Source organism: Phragmites australis, chromosome 1 (assembly GCF_958298935.1).
Source record: "Phragmites australis chromosome 1, lpPhrAust1.1, whole genome shotgun sequence".
Classification (NCBI taxonomy): Eukaryota; Viridiplantae; Streptophyta; class Magnoliopsida; order Poales; family Poaceae; genus Phragmites; species Phragmites australis.
Window position 1 is genome coordinate 29455903 of NC_084921.1, and position 18459 is coordinate 29474361.

The 18459-nt window shown below is 44.8% G+C and overlaps 1 protein-coding gene across 1 annotated transcript; it reads left to right on the forward strand.

Moving 5' to 3' along the window:
- The first annotated feature begins 10356 nt into the window (after nt 1-10356).
- On the forward strand, nt 10357-17953 carry LOC133914637 (protein ROOT HAIR DEFECTIVE 3-like). The gene is made up of 23 exons (XM_062357702.1): nt 10357-10553; nt 11281-11435; nt 11527-11593; nt 11706-11808; nt 12091-12161; nt 12244-12307; nt 12411-12476; nt 12620-12667; nt 12748-12810; nt 12893-12949; nt 13044-13202; nt 13280-13348; nt 13438-13529; nt 14045-14123; nt 14910-15072; nt 15690-15814; nt 15904-16166; nt 16246-16342; nt 16428-16589; nt 16711-16815; nt 16944-17038; nt 17130-17226; nt 17308-17953. The coding sequence occupies exons 2-23, from the start codon at nt 11288-11290 to the stop codon at nt 17539-17541; spliced, it is 2427 nt and encodes an 808-aa protein (XP_062213686.1). The 5' UTR covers nt 10357-10553; nt 11281-11287; the 3' UTR covers nt 17542-17953.
- The last annotated feature ends 506 nt before the right edge of the window (nt 17954-18459 follow it).

Below are 18459 nucleotides of genomic sequence, written 5' to 3' on the forward strand. Positions count from 1 at the left end.
TGAGGCTCTGTTGATATCGGGCTTCTTGAATCAGAGCACGATTGCAGAACTCTTCGATCAGGTTTATGTCATCCTCTCTTCGTGTCACCTAGTCGTCGTCCGAGTAGTTGCAAAATTGAGGTGACTGGATGGCGATATCTGAGGGGAGCATTGCTTCAGTGCCAAAAACTAAAAAGAAAGGGGTTTCGGCCATAGCCCGGCTGGGGGTCGTTCGCAGCAACCAGAGTACTATGGGTAGTTCGTCCACCCAACATCTTGAATAGCTTTTAATCCGATCAAAGACTTAGGTTTTGATTCCTTGCAGTATCATCCCAGTCGCCCTTTTGACCTATCCGTTGCTTTGGGGTGAGCCACAGACACATAGCAAACCTTGGTCCTGATTTCTTCGTAGTAGTCTTGGAAAGGACTACTGGCAAAATCAGTTCTGTTGTCCGTGATTATACGGTTTGGACTACCAACCTGCACTACCAGCCTTCGTATGAACTTAATCTCTATCATGGCGGTGATCTTCCCAACGGATTCAGCCTCGATCCACTTTGTGAACTTGTCGATGGCCACAAACAGGAATTCAAAACCGCCTATGGCTTTGGGGAATGGTCCCACGATATCGAGTCCCCAGGCAACGAAAGGCCAAGAGAGTGCTATGGTTTGCAGTGCCTAGGCTGGTAGGTTGGTATTTCGGCTGTGGTACTGACACGACTCGCACCGTTTCAACAGCTCGCGGGCATCCTGGAGGGTAGTGAGCCAATAGAATCCTTGCCGGAACGCTTCTCCGACCAGGGTGTGGTATGAAGCGTGACTACCACATATGCCTCCGTGGATATCAGAGAGCATTATGCTCCCCTCTTCCTGAGTGATGCATTTCAGTAAAAGGTCATTGCTCCCTTGGTGGTAGAGGCGTCCCTCTACTAGGGAGTATCTGCCGGCTTGCCGCGAGACCTTTTTTGCTAACGCATCCTTGTCAGGGACTACTCGATTCTAAAGGTAGTCCAAGATATGATCGATCCAAGTCATACCCGAATTGAGTAGGGTGACCACATGATGGTCACCCGAGGTTAATGGCACCGAAGCAGGCGTTGCCTCCAAAGATGTTGCCTCGGGTGCTCCGTTTCCATGCGGAGCATCCCCTTCACCTTGGCCCGAGACTTTAGTGGATAGTCATGAGAGTATTTCTTCAAAGACTCCGACCGGGATATGTTCATGAGAAGAAGCTAGACGGACCAGCTCATCAGCTAGGAAGTTATCCCTGCAAGTGACTTGCTTGACCTCAAAGCTGATGAAGCGTCGCTCTACTCTTCTCACTTTGGTGAGGTATGCTACCATTGTTGGGTCAGAGCACTGAAACTTATTTTGCACCTGGTTCATGACTAGTAGCGAGTCCCCCATCTCTAATAGACGTTTAATCCCAAGTGTGGAGGCTGCTCGCATTCCAGACAAAAGGCCCTCATATTCAACAGTGCTATTAGTGGCTGAAAAATATAATTGAACTACGTACTTGAGGATGTCACTGGTAAGTGAGGTCAGAACCACTCCTGCTCCAGCTCCCTTTATTGTGAACCACCCGTTGAAGTGTATGGTCTAGTGCTCATTTGCCTCTGGTCGTTGTAACTGCTCGGGCTCGAAGGACGACCACTCGGCTACAAAATCGGCCAGCGCCTGGGACTTGATAGAAGTTCGGGGGATGAACTGGATATCAAATCCTTTGAGCTCTACTTCCCACTTTGCTATTCTTCCTATCGCATCTCTATTTTGAAGAATTTCCCTAATTGGGAACGAGGAAATCATCTTGATTTTGTGAGCATGAAAGTAGTGTCTGAGCTTGCGAGAGGCTATCAGGATGCCGCATAGCAGTTTCTAAGCTTGTGGGTACCGAGCCTTCGCGTCGTGCAGGACCTCACTGACATAATATACTAGTTGCTAGAGACCTTCCTGCTTGATGACCAGGACCGCGCTTGCGATCTGTGGTGTTGTGACGCTTCATAATATCCTCAGAAATCGAGGCACGATTAGTATGGGAGGGGAGGAGAGGTACCTTTTGAGCTCTTGAAATGTTGCTTCTGCCTCCGACGTCCACTGGAAGTGGTTGTTTTTCTTCAGGAGTTTGAAGAGTGGTAGACCCTTCCCCCTAGCCTTGAGATTAACCTGCTCAGAGCATCAATGTATCATGTTAGCTTCTGAACCTCCTTTAACCTAGTCGGGGATCGCATCTGGTCGATGGCCCTGATCTTGTCAGGGTTCACCTCTATCCCTCGATGAGACACGAGGAATCCGAGTAATTTCCCTGATGGAACCCCGAACGTACACTTCTCTCAGTTTAGCTTCATGCGGTACTTCCGGAGATTGTCAAATGTTTGTTGGAGATGTACGATCAGGTCTGTCTTGGTCTTGCTCTTGATGACCACATCATCTACATATGCCTCAACGTTCCTTCTGAGTTGTGGTCGGAGAACGAGTTGAATACACTGTTGGTAAGTGGCGCCAGTGCTTTTCAAGCCAAAAGGCATTTTTACATAGCAAAAGACCCCAAAGGATATAACAAAAGCTGTTTTTTTCTCTCATCTTCCCTATACATACTAATCTGATGGTACATCTAAGAAACATAACAGATCGCTACTAGCAGTTGAGTCAACTAGCTGATCAATTCGGGGAAGTAGGAAAAGAACTTTTGGGCACGCCTTGTTGAGGTTGGTGAAGTCAACGCACATTCTCCACTTACCATTATACTTCCAGACCATGACTGGGTTATCTAGCCACTCTGGATACTGCACCTCTCGGATGAAGCCTGTTTTTAGGAGCTTGTCGATCTCCTCACGAAGTGCTTCCTTTTGGTCGGTCGTGAACCTACGCGCCTTCTGCTTTACTGATCGTATGTCTGGTCGTATAGACAACTTGTGCTCGATCACATCATTGTGGACTCCAGACATATCAGATGGACTCCATGAAAAGATGTCCGCGTTCGCCCGGAGGAAGGTGATGAGCGTGAGTTTCTATTTGGGCTCTAGCACGGCCCCTATCTGGACCGACTTCGCCGGGTCGGTGTCATCCAGACTCACTACCTTGAGTCGATCGTCTGGGCTGGCGATAACATGGACCTTTACTAGCCGCCCGCTGGGTTCTGTGGTTACGGGCTGCGACCCAAGAGTCAGTTTGATCATGTCGAGGCTCCTTTTGTCGCAGTGAAGGGTTGTTTTGGCATTGCCAGCAACAGTGATGGCCCCTGTTAGCCCAAGGACTTTGATCGCCTGGTATGCGTAGTGGGCAATGGCCATAAATTGGGCCATCACTGGCTGTTCGAGGATCGCATTATACACAATCCTGAAGTCGGCCATATCGAAAAGGACCCTTTTAGTTCTAAAGTTGTCCGGGGAGCCGACAGTGATGGGCAGCTCGATTTGCCCTAGCAGCTTGGCCGAGGAGCTCGAGGTGATCCCAAAGAAAGGTGGAGACGGCTTCAATGAGCTTCTCAAAATCTGTAGGGTGTCCAGTGCGTCGGAGAAGATGAGGTTGATTGAGCATCATTTGCCAACGAGTACACGTCCCAGCTGGATGTTCTACACCATGGGTTCGACCACGATGGGGTAGCGACCAGAGTGTCTGATGCACGCAGGGTGGTTGACTTGGCTGAAAGTGAGCGGGACCTCCGACTACTTCAGGCGCAGGCTCGGGTCTGATGTTGTTGCCTACACCTCCTAGACCACCGACTTGTATTCCCTATTAGAGGAATATGTCACGGCGTCTCCGAAGATGTGATGGATCATGTGATCGGCCTGCTGGTACCCAGGGCCGACTGGTCAGGGGTGGCCCTATCCTTATCATCATTGCCGTGCTTGTGCTTAGGCTCTCTGAGCTCCTGGTTGATGATGCCTTACACGACCTTGCACTCGGTCGGGTCATGGGTGTCTGTACGGTGGATAAGGCAATAGCCCTGACCCTTTTTCTCGTCTTTCTTTTCAAAGTGCCGGTGTGTTAGGCTGGTTTGCTCGACTGCCAAGACCGCAGTAGGTCCGGCCTTGCGCTTGCTCTTCTTGTCCTTCCGGTCGACCTCTTTGGAAGGGGCGGGCTAGTCGGACGCAAGTTGTGGCCTGGCGTCGATCTATCACTCTCGGGCCTCAACGGCCTGCGCGCACTTGTCCGCGAGCTCGAAGAGCTCGGTTGTGCTTTGGATTACCCGGGTGGCTAGCTTCTCGACCATTTTCTGGTCTTTGACCCCTCCCGCTTGAACGCTATGATCATGGATTCTCCCTTGATCCTTGGAATGGTGTTTCGACGTTTAGTGAAACGCCGGATGAAGTCTCGCAATGACTCACCTTGCCACTATCGGACCTGATATAAGTCATCCTCGACCCTTGGTCAGGTATAGGTCCCCTGAAAGTTGACGACGAATTGGTTGTACAGGTCGTCCCAGGAGTGAACCGACATATGGGGGAGGTTCATCAACCAAGACTGGGCGGAACCAGTCAGGGTGGTAGGGAAGTAGTTGGTCATGACCTTCCCATGGCCTCCCACAGCCTGCACCATGGTGGTGTAGATCTACAGGAACTCTTCTGAGTTGGTCAAGCCGTCATACTTCTCGTCTAGGACTGACCGAAACTTGTCCGGCCAGCGCACTTCCCGTAACCTGGCTGATAGGGTGTTACACCATGTCCAGTAATAGGGAGCCACTTGTCGCTGGGTGGTGGTGCACGCCAGGGGGAGAGATGACGGTCTCGGGGTCCCGGCGATGGGGTGGAGCCGTCTGATGCCTCCCTCCCGGGAGAAGGATTTTGGTAGGATTGCTTGCCCCTTTCTTGCTCCCGCCGAGCCCTGCCCTTCTGCTCTCTAGTGGCCACCTAGCTCTGGATCATGTCACAGAGGTTATGTTGGCGCAGAGACTTGCGTAGGTCGGAGGGTTGGCTATCCTAATATGGTGGTGGCCACGAGTACTCTCTGTGGTTGGGGGAGCACGAGACCTATTCCACCGTGGGCCTTGTCGTGACCCTTGGTGCTTGTGACCCTCACCGGACCTTGCGATGGGCATGGTGCATGTTGACGTGGTCTGGCGTCGGGCGGTCTTAACCAGGAGGGTGAGATCGCGCAGCCATGGTGCCACAGGCGAGTCCTCCGATACAGGCACCGATGGGTGGCTGAGGAGGACCCGCATGGTCTGTAGGTTCTGTGCCGGTGTCATAGTCTCGTAGTCGAGACACTGGGCACGGAGCGGCGATAATTCGTGAGTTGGGGAGCCCCCGACGTTTGGGCTGCGTGATGGCCTAGGCGACGATGCCACCGTAGACTGCGTCCTGTGTAAGGGCTCCACAGGACGACGCTGGGGATGTGGGGGCTATCTTGAAGCACCTACCTGCTCGACGCCAGGCTGGTTTCCCTTTGGGTGTAAAGATGAGGGTTCGCCACTGGCATTTGAGGCGTGGGGACCTCCAGCGCCCCCTACTACATGGCCCGTCATGCAGACTTCATGTTGGGTCTCAGAGCTCCTGGACTTCAGCTCAGTGTCCCATGCCTGGAGCACACCGGGTTTATCCGGGTGGTACTCCGTGATGAACACCTCACGACGGTTGGAGTCTGTCGGTGTTTCAGGAACCGGGGGTCCCCGAATCCAGAGGCCAAGCCAATAATCCGCCACGTGGCACCATTCTGCGAAGACTCTCCCCAGGGGTGAAAGAGATTGAGTCCCAGGGAGAGAGTGCTCGGGGAGGTGTATGGCGACCCCCGAGCACCCTAGTCCCCCGACGACCAGGAGAGCTAAGTGCCGGGAGGGGCGAGCCCGGGGTCACTAGCGGTGACCCCTGGGCACCCAGGAACCCCGAGGACCCGTCGAAGGAAATTCCGGGAGAGAGTGCTCGGGGCTGCGGGCAGCGGTCCCCGAGCACTCGGTTCCCAAGGATCCGTTCAGGAGCGCCCGGGAGAGAGTGCTCGGGGAGGTGAACAGTACCCCCGAGCACTCGGTCCCCCGAGGGCAAGAAAGGGCGTTCTCGGGAGAGAGTGCTCGGGGAGGTGAACAGTACCCCCGAGCACTCGATACCCTGACGACCCAGAAAGCCCCTTGGTGGAGGCCCCAGAGGGGCCCACCGATGAGGTGTCAGCCAGTCAAAGGCCGAGGTCGCATTTAAAGAGCGTGCGTGGTCTGTCACCTCCAACTGCTCCCGCTGCGCTCGGCGTCAGTTCCTTCCACGTTCTGGCAGAGAGGCGTGGGGTTATTAATTGCACGGGTCCCGTCCCGTGCCATCCGGCCCGTCTCAGGATAACGTCGTGAGGGCCGAGGCGTTCCGTCTGCCGTGCTGCTGTGGCAGGGGAACAAGACAGGATGGGCACGCCGGGCCGCTCTGCGGCTGCCCGGTGGGCCCTCTCCACGGCGCCCGTTGCCAGGCCATTTATGGTGACGGATGATCGGGCGTGTGCCGCTTTTTCCACCCCCGGTCACGTCGCCTAGAGGAAATGATGACGCCCATTCCATTTGTGGCGCCTTGGAGTTCGCGCCCTCCCGTGCGGGGCGTATCACCATTGGCAGGTATTTGAAGGGGCCGGCGGCACAGCAGAAAGAAAGGGAAGAGAAAAAGAGAGAAAAAGAAAGGAAAGAAGAGGCAACGAATAGAAAAAACAAGAGAAGGGAAGACCAGAGAAGGCTGAGCCCAATCCCAGCCGAAGAATAAGGAGCCCCAGGCTTTAGAATAGGAGACTCTCCTTGTAACCAGCAACATCCATGAGGGACTTCCTCGAGACATGCATAGAGTTCATACAGGAGTAGGGTGTTACGCCCCCGTGTGGCCCAAACCTGTCTAAATTCCGGTGCATTTACTTCTTCTTGCACTAGGCCACACCACCACCACCGGCTGTTGCATTCATTCCCATTTATTTCTCCGACGAACAGACTCAGGATCATCCCCCGGCCGAATCTCTAAAAAGGGGTCTCTCGGGATCCCTGCGACTAGAGTTAATCATCCGACAGCTGGCGTGCCAGGTAGGGGTCGAACCTACGGCCTTCTGTTAAGCTATATCCTGATCGCACGATCGACCAGTTTTTAGAAAATATACACATCTAGTCGTTAAGTCATCGGCGAAGCCCGTTAACCAAGATACCCCTTACTCAATACACCGACAAAATCTAGGATTCAAGTTGGATCTAGGTGGAGCTCTACTAAACGGAGTAGCTCTATATTTTTTTGAACGGCCTGATATGTGAAGTTAGTCTCCTCAAGTACAAATTTGTGAAATAGGTAAAAATGCTCTATAAAAATCTGAAATGTAGTATGAGAAAATTATCCACTATTACCACTTAAGTAATACCTCCTAGATCATGCACGTCTTCCCCTCCGTTGTGCCAACATATTCATAGCTAAAGCTCTATCAAACATGGCATATATTTTTAGCTCAAATATAAGTTTGCTCCCCTGCAAAGTCAAGACCCCTAATACAATAGTACACACATACATACTGTATCGTTTTAGCCTTTCTAAACTTACTTCTGTTTGAAGACAGGGGCGGTGTTTAATTAAATAGAGCCCCAAATCAGGTGGAAAGTGCTATGTGACACGTCAGTGGGTGGCAGCTTTGGAATCAACGGCCACCTTTCGGCTCCCAACCGGAGCCTTTATGTCCTGGAGCCTCACAGGCAGGTGGCCCCCAGAGAGGGGACCCACATGCGTATACCCAAATCGTGGATTTTTTGTGACGGGATCGGCTCATGTCATCCGGTGGTCCATTCGCATTGGGGTCGTTTGGTTGAAGGCCCAAAAGTGCCAAGTCAAAATTTAGCTCTGTCTATAAATTTCGGCCTCCATTCGGTTGAAGGTCAAAATAGGACTCTAGCTTAGTAAAATTTGGCATAACTGTCTACAGTAAACAAGGACGCTGGACGTGTTCCGGGCGGCCGAATCGCCCGCCTGTGATTTGGCTCGGCCACATGGCCAGCTATTGCTACGTGTCAATCAGTGAATGGTGCAATAAATGTATTCTTTTTTAGATTAACAACTTTCTAACGTACATCCGATTACCAATCCGTTTGAATCATTAGGTTCTTTACAATTAAATCTACAAATCAAGGACCATAATAATTATATTTTAACGTTAAAAAATTAGTTATAGGTGGATCTCATATGTTATACTCATAGTTTTTATAAATTTTAACATGACTGTAATCCAAATATCCTCTTGTAGCTTTAATTTTGCCACTATCTTAACTTTAGCTTGGTCATGAATCAAACAACATTTTTTTTACTAAATTTTAACATTGTCTTAATTTTATCCATGACCAAAATTTGACTTAACCACTTGATACAAAAACCATACATGCCCTGGATCACACGATTGGTGCTTCATTTTTTACAAGGCTCCCGTTGTACTCCAGATTTACCTCATTAGGTAGTAACCAAGCTCGTTACAAATATAATAACCTGGAAGTGCCTATAGTAATAATATTATTAAACGTCAATAACACAAGGATTTTCGACTTAACTATAAATAATAGTTGCCTCGAGACCATAGCATTCGATTGGAGATATATCACCCTCCCAACCCCGAGCCTACTCGAGGATTTAATGGTACAGGATAATCACTAACCGGAGGCTAGTCTAACAATGTGATTGTTTGGTAAATAAAATATCTTTTATAAATAAAATATGGTGAGAACTAATTTGTAGGAGTGATTCAAGTTTGAAAGAGAAATAGGGAGGGTAAGAATATCTAAAGTTCTCAAGGAAATCTATCTCTCTTGGTTTGATGACCAAAAGTTAGTATTTATTCTGATATTCAGAGTGTAAATATATAAACGTGCCTATATGAGACTGGTAGATATACAAGTTCTTTTCTGTACAACAGGGTATTAAAATAACCTTGTAAATCATTACTATAGCTAGTGAGGCGGTTGTCTCAATGGCTAGTTATCTATTCCAGCGCTACACTACACCAGCATGACAGGGGGCCATCACTTATACCAACGTGTCAGAAGACCACCATTTACATCAACATTTCAAACGAGCACCACTTGACGGTATTAAATGTCGGGCAAGTAGAGAATGTTTTTAAGAACCGATGGCTCCAAGAGTTCGAAGTGCTCCCAATGCATGGTCTCCGAGACCTCTTTGATAGATCATAAGCCTAATAGTCCTCTAGCCTAAGATCGAGAGAACAAAAGCACTTTGAGAGTCCTAGTTGATAACCCCAACAGTGATATATGTTTCTTATGGCTAGCATCTATGACTGGAGTTCCATTTACTATGTGTTTGTTGGTTTCATGTTAACACCAAAATAGTAATTGAACTAGTAGTATAAACCAAATTTTTTCTATATTTTAAGGCTGATTGATAATATCTGAATAAAATATAGCAAAACACAATCGCTTACGTGGATATGTGTAGCACATTTGGAACACATAAATAGAAAATATATAGTTAATTAAATAGGAATGTAAATTTAGATAAATGACCGCGAGACTAGTACTGCAAAAACATGTAAATCTTAAGAGCGAAGCCAGTACGATATTCTTTCATCCTTGGAGCTTATGTCAAAAAATTCTAACTCCGTATTTATACTGCTATAAAATACACGAGATGTGACAGATTTAATCCACCCCTACCGTCTAGCTAAGTTGATGAAACGATCGACATGTAAAGTTAGACTTCGTTTTCTCTCAAAAATACACACAATATTTTATTATTTGCTTTTCATTTTTAGACATCAAATATTTGACTTGCATATATTTTAAAAATACATTCAATCTCATATTATATGCATTTCATACCTAAACGTTTAATATTTATCTTCCATACATTAACTGTCTGATTTCTCCATAGAGTGCGTCGTCTTCCGCACTTCGCCTACAATATCGGTTTTCTAGAGAGAGTGCGCCACTGTCTGCATGTCTCCTCCACCACTACCTACAATAGAGGTTGCTTTTGTTGCTATATCTTTACACCAAGTTATTATAAAAATTATTTTCATCCTTTCATCTTTCTCACAACGTTGCTATAGACGATTACCTATGAACGATATGATCTTTTCCATCCTCCTGTTCAGATACTCGCTATTCTTCTCCATCTTGAAATTACATGATTATATTGTAAATTTTATATATGTAAATCTTCTTTTTATTATACTATATTCTCTTATTTTTTTTAAATTTTTATATCCTAAATTAATTTCATACGCGTGAAACTAGTTGCTAGTTTGATAAGAATCACCCAATTTTTCCGCACAACGCTGTGTTGTTTTCAATGCGTAAACTCTTGTTCTCTGTGGGCCCACGGTATGGCGAGAGCACGCCGTCCATGTCCAAATTCCTTTTTCAAAGATCCACCTCCAGATTTCGAACATTTTGCATTTTCTGGTAGTTTGTTTCATACCACAGACTCCATATTATACTCTCCCCCTTTCCGAAAATCAAAATTACCCACCTCCCAATAAAAGGCCCCCACCCCACGCCTTCGTCGTGCCTTCCCCCTTCCCTCTTCGTCTCCTCCTCCGCCACCGCCGCCGACGCCGGAGGCCTCCTCCTCGTCCTCATCCCGCCCGCCTGGACGTTGCGCGGAGCGGAGATCCACCCGGACTGACTTCTTTTGCTGGTGAGGATGCCCTAGCTTGCTCGCCCGTTTTGTTCCGCGGAATCTTGGTCGCGAGCCTTCGAATCCGAATCCTTCTTTCTTTCTGGGATGGATCGCGGTATTCGTTGCGGATTGGATTGCTGCGTGATGGAGCACTAATACCAGTTTATTTTTCGGAGCCCAATCTTTCTGGGGGTTCAGCTGAACCTCCATGTTGAATCCGCCCATGTACGGTGTGCGATCTGCAGTGATTATTGTTGTATCGAGCCGTAGATGGACCCAAAGGGAAGCGAGGTTAGCGCGGACATTCATCAATTTGCCCCCTTGGTACAGTAACATTGCTTCGCTGCTTGCCTGCTAGTTCTGTCCCCCCATTTAATGCTCCCGTTTTGATCTTTACCCGAATTCTGAGGAATACTACACTAAACCATCGGCAGATTACTTTTGTGCTATTTTTCTGAGAACGATTTTTGCATGGCATGCTCAAGAATCCGGGTTCTGCAGCAAGCCAAGCACCTGCTTGTCCTTCTGTACAACTTGATGGTCTGGTCCTTAGAGCGCTGAATATTGTTGTCATGTGCTATGCTTTTTACAATAAGCTTTCTGTATGTTTTTATTAAAATTTGTTTTTGGAGGAATCTTGGGGGCGGGTGATGCGCTGCAAACAGTTCTCTTAGCTTTGGGTTTTAGTTTTTCTTTTCTGAGTTACAATGTGATGGTTTATACTTTGAATGTTCCTGTGCTGCAGAGTGGAAATGGGGGATGCGTGTTTCTCAACGCAGCTTATTGACGGAGATGGGGTCTTCAATGTCTCCGGATTGGAGAACTTCATGAAGGAAGTTAGATTGGGTGAATGCGGGCTATCATATGCCGTTGTATCAATAATGGGCCCTCAAAGTAGTGGTATAGAGTTTCTCCTTTCCTAATTGTTTCGATACTGTTTTCTGAATACTTTCTTTTGTCCGGTTAAACCATTGGTTCCAATTTTTTGCAGGAAAGAGTACGCTTTTGAATAATCTTTTTGGCACCAATTTTAGGGAGATGGATGCTTTCAGAGGAAGGCATGCTACTATTCCTTTATATTCCTGTGCCATTTCTCAGTACAAACTTTCCTGCCTCAGGTGGAGCCTATTCATGTTCTGTAATTTCACTAGCATTTCTTGAAATTTTCAGGTCACAGACTACAAAAGGTATATGGTTGGCGAAGGCCCAAAACATTGAACCATGCACCCTTGTAATGGATTTGGAAGGTACTGATGGAAGAGAGAGGGGAGAGGTAAAGAAAACAAGCATATCTCCATTTGAGTTCAGATCATTATGGACTTATCTGTGAAGGAGGACTCTGGATTGTTTAATAAGCCTGATAGTTTTCTGACTGTTGCATCCTCTCTTCTGCTTTAATCTCACAAGTTGAAGCTGAAATTTGCTCAAAATGAACCTTCTGATTGCTCATAGATGCCAGGGCTATGACATGGTTGATAATTGTTACATGTAGTTATGGAGCTTTTACTCCACATTATGCTTATATGACGCCTAATTCTTCCCCATGACATTTCAGGATGACACAGCCTTTGAGAAGCAAAGTGCGCTATTTGCTTTAGCTGTTTCAGATATTGTGTTGATCAATATGTAAGTTCGGTTTTTTAAGTGATGATTGTTTGATCTATCATTACCTTGTCCAATTGAGCAATTGTTTTGTTTTCCTTCATAGGTGGTGTCATGACATTGGCAGAGAACAGGCTGCAAACAAGCCTCTTTTGAAGACAGTTTTCCAGGTAAGTTTGTTAATACGCCAATGTTTTACCATATTTTGTTTATGCTTTATTCTAAGTGGCATGGAGGCATTACTATATCCTCAGGAATTGTCCATATGTGTAGGTTATGATGAGGTTGTTCAGTCCCCGCAAAACAACATTGTTATTTGTTATTCGTGATAAATCAAAGGTAAGGGCTTGCTATTTTGCAATTTAGGCTGCTTAGAACTATGATACGCGCCGATCAACTGTTAACATTCTTAGTTTTTTTTTCCTTTTCAAATCTAATTATTTGTACATCAACTAATATCAGCTCCTTCTGGTTTCAAACAGACACCACTAGAAAATCTTGAACCTATTTTAAGGGAAGATATTCAGAAGGTATGTGTTTACTTGATATTATGTTTTCTGTTGTGCCCTTTGTGTTATCAGTGGGCTGAGCTGTTTTCATTTTTTCGCAGATATGGGATGCTGTTCCTAAACCCCACGCCCATAAAGAAACTCCACTTAGTGAATTTTTCAATGTAAAATTCATAACTTAATCTTTCTTCTTGTTGATGTTTTATGCTGAACTTACTATCAAGTGCATTTGTTTTCCACATCCAGGTACAAGTTGTGGCACTGTCCAGTTATGAAGAGAAAGAAGAGTTATTCAAACAGCAGGTTGGTGTATATAAAATGCAAATCACTAAATGTGTGCTCATTGCTGATCTTGCTAGGATTATGTCTAATAGCAAATAATTTTTTTTTTCTGAAGGTTTCCGATTTAAGAGATAGGTTTCAGCACTCTATTGCTCCTGGTGGACTTGCTGGTGATCGGCGTGGTGTTGTCCCAGCCTCAGGTTTCTCTTTTAGTTCACAGCAATTTTGGAAAGTCATTAAGGAGAACAAAGACCTTGATCTACCTGCTCATAAAGTGAGTACCATCCATTGTTTTCCAACTTGAGCTATTAACATCACGTGTATTGACATATCTTTTATGCTTTGATCCAGGTTATGGTGGCTACTGTACGTTGTGAGGAAATTGGTAATGAAAAAGTTGCCAGTTTTACAGCTGATGAGGTGATTATAGCACATATTACACATTTATGCTTGATATATTTTCCATAGATCCATGCATGAACTAATACAACATGTTTTTATATTTGAAGGAATGGCAACAATTTGAAGAGGCAGTTCAACATGACTATGTTCCCGGGTTTGGGAAGAAGCTCAGTAGCCTTCTCGATAGATGTTTATCAGAGTGAGTCCATTAGTCTTCTTATGAGTAACCTGTTGTCTTATTCTGGTTGTTCTATTCTCAAAAAGTTTAGGAAACTTTCAAGGATGGCAGGTTACTGCCATTTCCAATTAAACTGCCTGGTTGCGGGATCCTGGATACTGGTCAGTTTGTTCTAGTTGAGTTAGGTCAATTCTACCCGAGTCTATTACTCTATTCAAGAGAAAAGAGTCTCTTGGTTTTTGATAGAACTCTTGGAGCTGGATAATTACTGTAAAATAGCAGAGTCCGGGGCCAGGTCCTGGTTTGGGATCCTGTCTAGTCGGTTTCCTGCTAGCAATGATGAACTTCTCATGTCAAGCGGGGTTGGGTTTGCTCTAATGAAAAAGAACTCTGTAAAGCATATCTATTTATTGTAGATGAACTATGGAGTTTAAAATCCATCAGAGATAAAAATCATGCTCATTTATTGGCATAATAAATAAATGTATCTAGAAAAAATTGTCACTTTTGATGATTTTGTTCTTCTTCGATTGCAGGTATGACATGGAGGCTATTTACTTTGATGAAGGTGTGAGAAGCTCAAAAAGACAACAACTTGAGTCTAAACTCTTGCAGGTCTGCCCATGCTTTTGAGTTTTTTATCCCAGACACACCTAATAGGTTATATGAATTAACTTGGCCCTCCAAAATTCCTAACATTTACTCCCTCTGTGTATAAATGTCATTGCTTCCTAACACTTACTCCCTCTGTATATATGACATTTTTTACGGTGTGACATTTTGGACATGGCACAGTTTCCAAGAGGCAACTTAGGCTACTACTTTCTAGCACAATATGGTAGTAAACAGTATTTGAATATAGTATGATAAAAATAGATTTTTACAATGAACATATTAGCATTATTTTCATTTGGTCAATCTAGATATTACTGCTCCTATTGGTAGTCGAAATTTAAAACTTTTGACCGACTCGTGTCCAAAAGGACATACAGTTATATGCAGACGGATTAATCTACAGTTGACATAGGTATTTATGGTGTAGGTCATGAATCTGTCCGTATTCTTAAACCATACAAGTAATCTGCAGTTTAATGCAGGGAACAAATAATGATGCTCATTTCCTGACTACAGATTAACATATACTCTTTAACTGATGAGTGGAAAAGTGGAAACTTTCTATAACAAAAATGGAACCTATATCGTGTCCGACAATATTCTTGTGTATTCATTTGCCTGACACAAGTTCTATTGTTTTTTTTATTGATTTTCTTACATGATCAAAGTTCCCAACTGAAAACTTTCATTTTTGATTTAATCTCTTGTACCGCTTATTATTCATTGTGGTACGCATTATTTTGGTTGGGTTCCTTCTTACACCAATGCCTTTCTCCTCTCCTATAGCTTGTCAATCCTGCCTACCAATCTCTTCTGGGTCATTTACGGACTAGAACCTTAGAAGCATTTAAGGAGTCCTTTGACAAGGCCCTAGAAAAGGAGGGATTCGCTATTGCTGCTCGTGATTGTACTCAGACTTTCTTGGAGAAGTTTGATAAAGGATCTGAAGGTATGTTTTCAGGAATGTTAGTCATTTACTTGTCTTGTTCTGGGTAGTGCTCCACTTCTGAGAAAGATACTTATGCTGATAACCAGTCAGTTAATTTCGGAATCTGTTAGAAATATTAATTTAGACTAGGATTGGAAACCGGTTTGTATAATCTAGCAGGGCACCTTCCTAGGCTAGAAGTACTCAAGCTAACTACCTACAAATATTATTTACTTCAGTCCAGTTATCCGCAGAGAGCAAACCATTCAACAATAGTTGTTGGATACTCTCTGTTTAAATATGAAATTAATTTTTTCATCTAAACTCCTCAAATGGACAGGTACATTTCTGGTTCCTGCTGAGGCATAAGCAGGCCACAAATAGACTTGCAAGTTGCAATGAAATAATGCAGATTTGCTTTTGGTGTTTCATCTTTTTAAAGCATTAATTGAGACACTATTGATTGCCTAAGGTACTGCTTAAAAATGGCAACTATCAGACACCAACTATAATATTTATTAGTTTATTCTGGACACAGACTTTTTGCATAAATTCTTATTCGTTTGTTTGTTAGTTTGCACCTGCTCCTTTTCTAGATAAATGCATGTCTTATTATATACGGGCGTATTATTTGACAGATGCTGCTATTCAACAAGTGAATTGGGATCCCTCAAAAGTTAAGGATAAGCTTAAGCGTGACATTGAGGCACATGTGGCTGCAGTTCGTGCGACAAAATTATCTGAACTTTGTGCCAAATATGAGGTTACTCCTTGTTCAAATTCATTTGTTTATGTTACAACTCACAATGCAGAACAAGGAAGCTTCGTCTAATCTTTGATATGTTGTTTCAGACACAACTTACCAAAGCTCTGGTAGAACCAGTCGAAGCTCTTCTAGATTCGGCCAGTGAAGATACCTGGCCAGCTATTAGAAAGCTTCTTCAACGTGAGACAAAAGCTGCTGTTTCAGGTCTTGAATCCGCTATTTCAGCCTTTGAGCTCGATGAAGCAACTGAGAAAGATCTGCTTGCAAAGCTGGAGAACCATGGAAGGAGTGTTGTTGAATCGAAAGCAAAAGAAGAAGCTGGAAGGGTCTTGATTCGCATGAAGGACAGGTTAGCTGTGCTCCGTATCTACCTCCCAAAGAGAGACATATATATTCTGCGCAAAAACTAAATTGAAACAAATGTACAGGTTCTCAACACTATTTAGCCGGGACGCTGACTCTATGCCAAGGGTGTGGACAGGAAAGGAGGACATAAAAACTATTACTAAAACTGCTCGTTCAGCTGTATGTCAAATGTTAATACTATATTCGAAACATACAAGAATTGTTTTAGGAACTGAATCTTATTAATTCTCCCATTTTCCCACAGTCCATGAAGTTGCTTTCTACAATGGCTGCAATTCGGTTAGATGAGGATGGTGACAACATTGAAAACACCCTCTCCCATGCTCTTGTTGACACTGCGAGACCTGGGACTACAGATAGGAGCATCCAATCGTTTGATCCACTCGCTTCCAGCTCATGGGAAAGGGTAAGGAAGCTGTGTCTTGCATTTCACAGTAATATTTCTCAGCTGAAGCGACACTTAGTTCTTAGCATATTCTTTAAGCCCAAATCATATGTTTTGCTGACGAGATGCCATTCACGATCAGGTTTCGGAGGAGAAAACTTTAATTACCCCTGTCCAGTGCAAAAATTTGTGGCGCCAATTTAAAGCTGAAACTGAATATACAGTCACTCAGGCCATAGCTGCTCAGGTATCTCCACAAGATTCATTTCTACAGCTACTCAATATGTGCTAGCAAAACCTGCTGTGGTTGTCATCTCAAAGTCCTCAGGTATTTTGTTTATCTATACGCTAAACATTTACTGTTACCCTTGCCAGGAAGCAAATAAGAGGAACAACAATTGGCTGCCACCTCCATGGGCACTTGCTGCAATGGCTATCCTTGGATTCAACGAGTTTATGACATTGCTGAGGTATTTTCTTTCGCCTACAGAAACATCCATGAAAGTAGGATGAAGTATCTACTACACTTCTGACCTGGCTGACGTTTTACTTGAATAACAGGAATCCGTTTTACCTGGGTGTCATATTTGTTGCTTACCTTGTTGGAAAGGCCATTTGGGTACAGTCGGACATTGGCAGGGAATTCCAACATGGATTTGTGAGTACTCAAACCACATTTTTTTCCAAGTCACCTGAAGGTCTTCTAAACTGACATCTTTATGCTCGCAATGTCTCACAGCTTCCGGCCATCCTTTCACTGTCTTCGAAATTTGTTCCCACAATAATGAACATCCTGAAGAGATTAGCAGACGAGGGTCAAAGACCTGCAGCCCCAGAGAGGCAAAGAGAGATGGAACTCCAACCAAAATCCACAAGGAACGGTTCTTCTTTCAGCAACCTGACATCGACAGGGTCATCCAATGTAACCACATCGGAGGTCGGACCTGAATATTCAAGCCCGGTGCCTCAATGATTCATCAGTATTTAGCTTTTCGCTGAAAACCAACCCTAGCAGTTGAGGCTGCAAATGGCATTGAGCCTAGGAGATTGAGGTGCCTTGCGGTTTTTGCAAACTTGTCCTCCCGAAACTGATGTACTCAGATCACATGGTGCTGTCCACCTAGGTTATTTAAGGAGTTTTGGGGTTGGGAGTTGTTTGTAAGAACATTGTAGAATTTTATTTCATTTTTTTGGTAACATGTTATATGATGCTTGTATAGAAGATTTGTGATTCAGGTCCTGGGGGAATACAGCAGATCATTCTAGACAGCAATAGTCGGTTGCATATAGTTGCGAGAAGAATGTAATAGTCTTGAAACTGCCTTGCTTTGGAATATTAATGGTTTTCCTTGAATAACACTGGAACATATTGTGGCTTTGCGAGATGTTTACAACCGATTTTTTCCCATTTGGCATGCTTTCGATTTATTTCATGGCACGATTTATATCTGAACAAACTGATTTCGTTGAACTGAAGTTGCTGTTATCGTGGAAAAGGAGGACGTTCGCTTTCGGGATCACCCCTGCGAGGCCATCTTCCGATCCGGCGTCGATTTTGCCATCCCCTCTTCTCCGACATCCTCTCCGGCGCTGGATTGGTAGATAGATGTCCAGGGTAGCTGATAGTGTAGGTAGTAGCTTTTAGGGTCGTAGATTTGCTAGAATTAGAGTTTGGTGGTGCCTATGTCGAAGGTCAATAAAATCCCCCTCCTCTCCACAACTAACCTGCTTACGGCCACATATCTCACAACGGGATTTTGTTGGGTTGCCGGGTTTCGATCCGGCGATGGTAGATTTGGTTTTTGGGTCTTCATCTTTATCGTCGTCGGGATGGTGTTGTTAGATGTGGTTTTCCTTTGTTGATTCTAGTGATGAAGCTGTCGATGGTTTT

What these genes read in the sequence shown, in the direction of transcription:
- LOC133914637 (XM_062357702.1), top strand. Translation starts at nt 11,288, where the DNA reads ATGGGGGATGCGTGTTTCTCAACGCAGCTTATTGACGGAGATGGGGTC. An exon ending in TTGATCTACCTGCTCATAAA is followed by an intron (nt 13,203 to 13,279) that starts GTGAGTACCATC and finishes GCTTTGATCCAG; the next exon opens with GTTATGGTGGCTACTGTACG. An exon ending in CCAGTTTTACAGCTGATGAG is followed by an intron (nt 13,349 to 13,437) that starts GTGATTATAGCA and finishes TTATATTTGAAG; the next exon opens with GAATGGCAACAATTTGAAGA.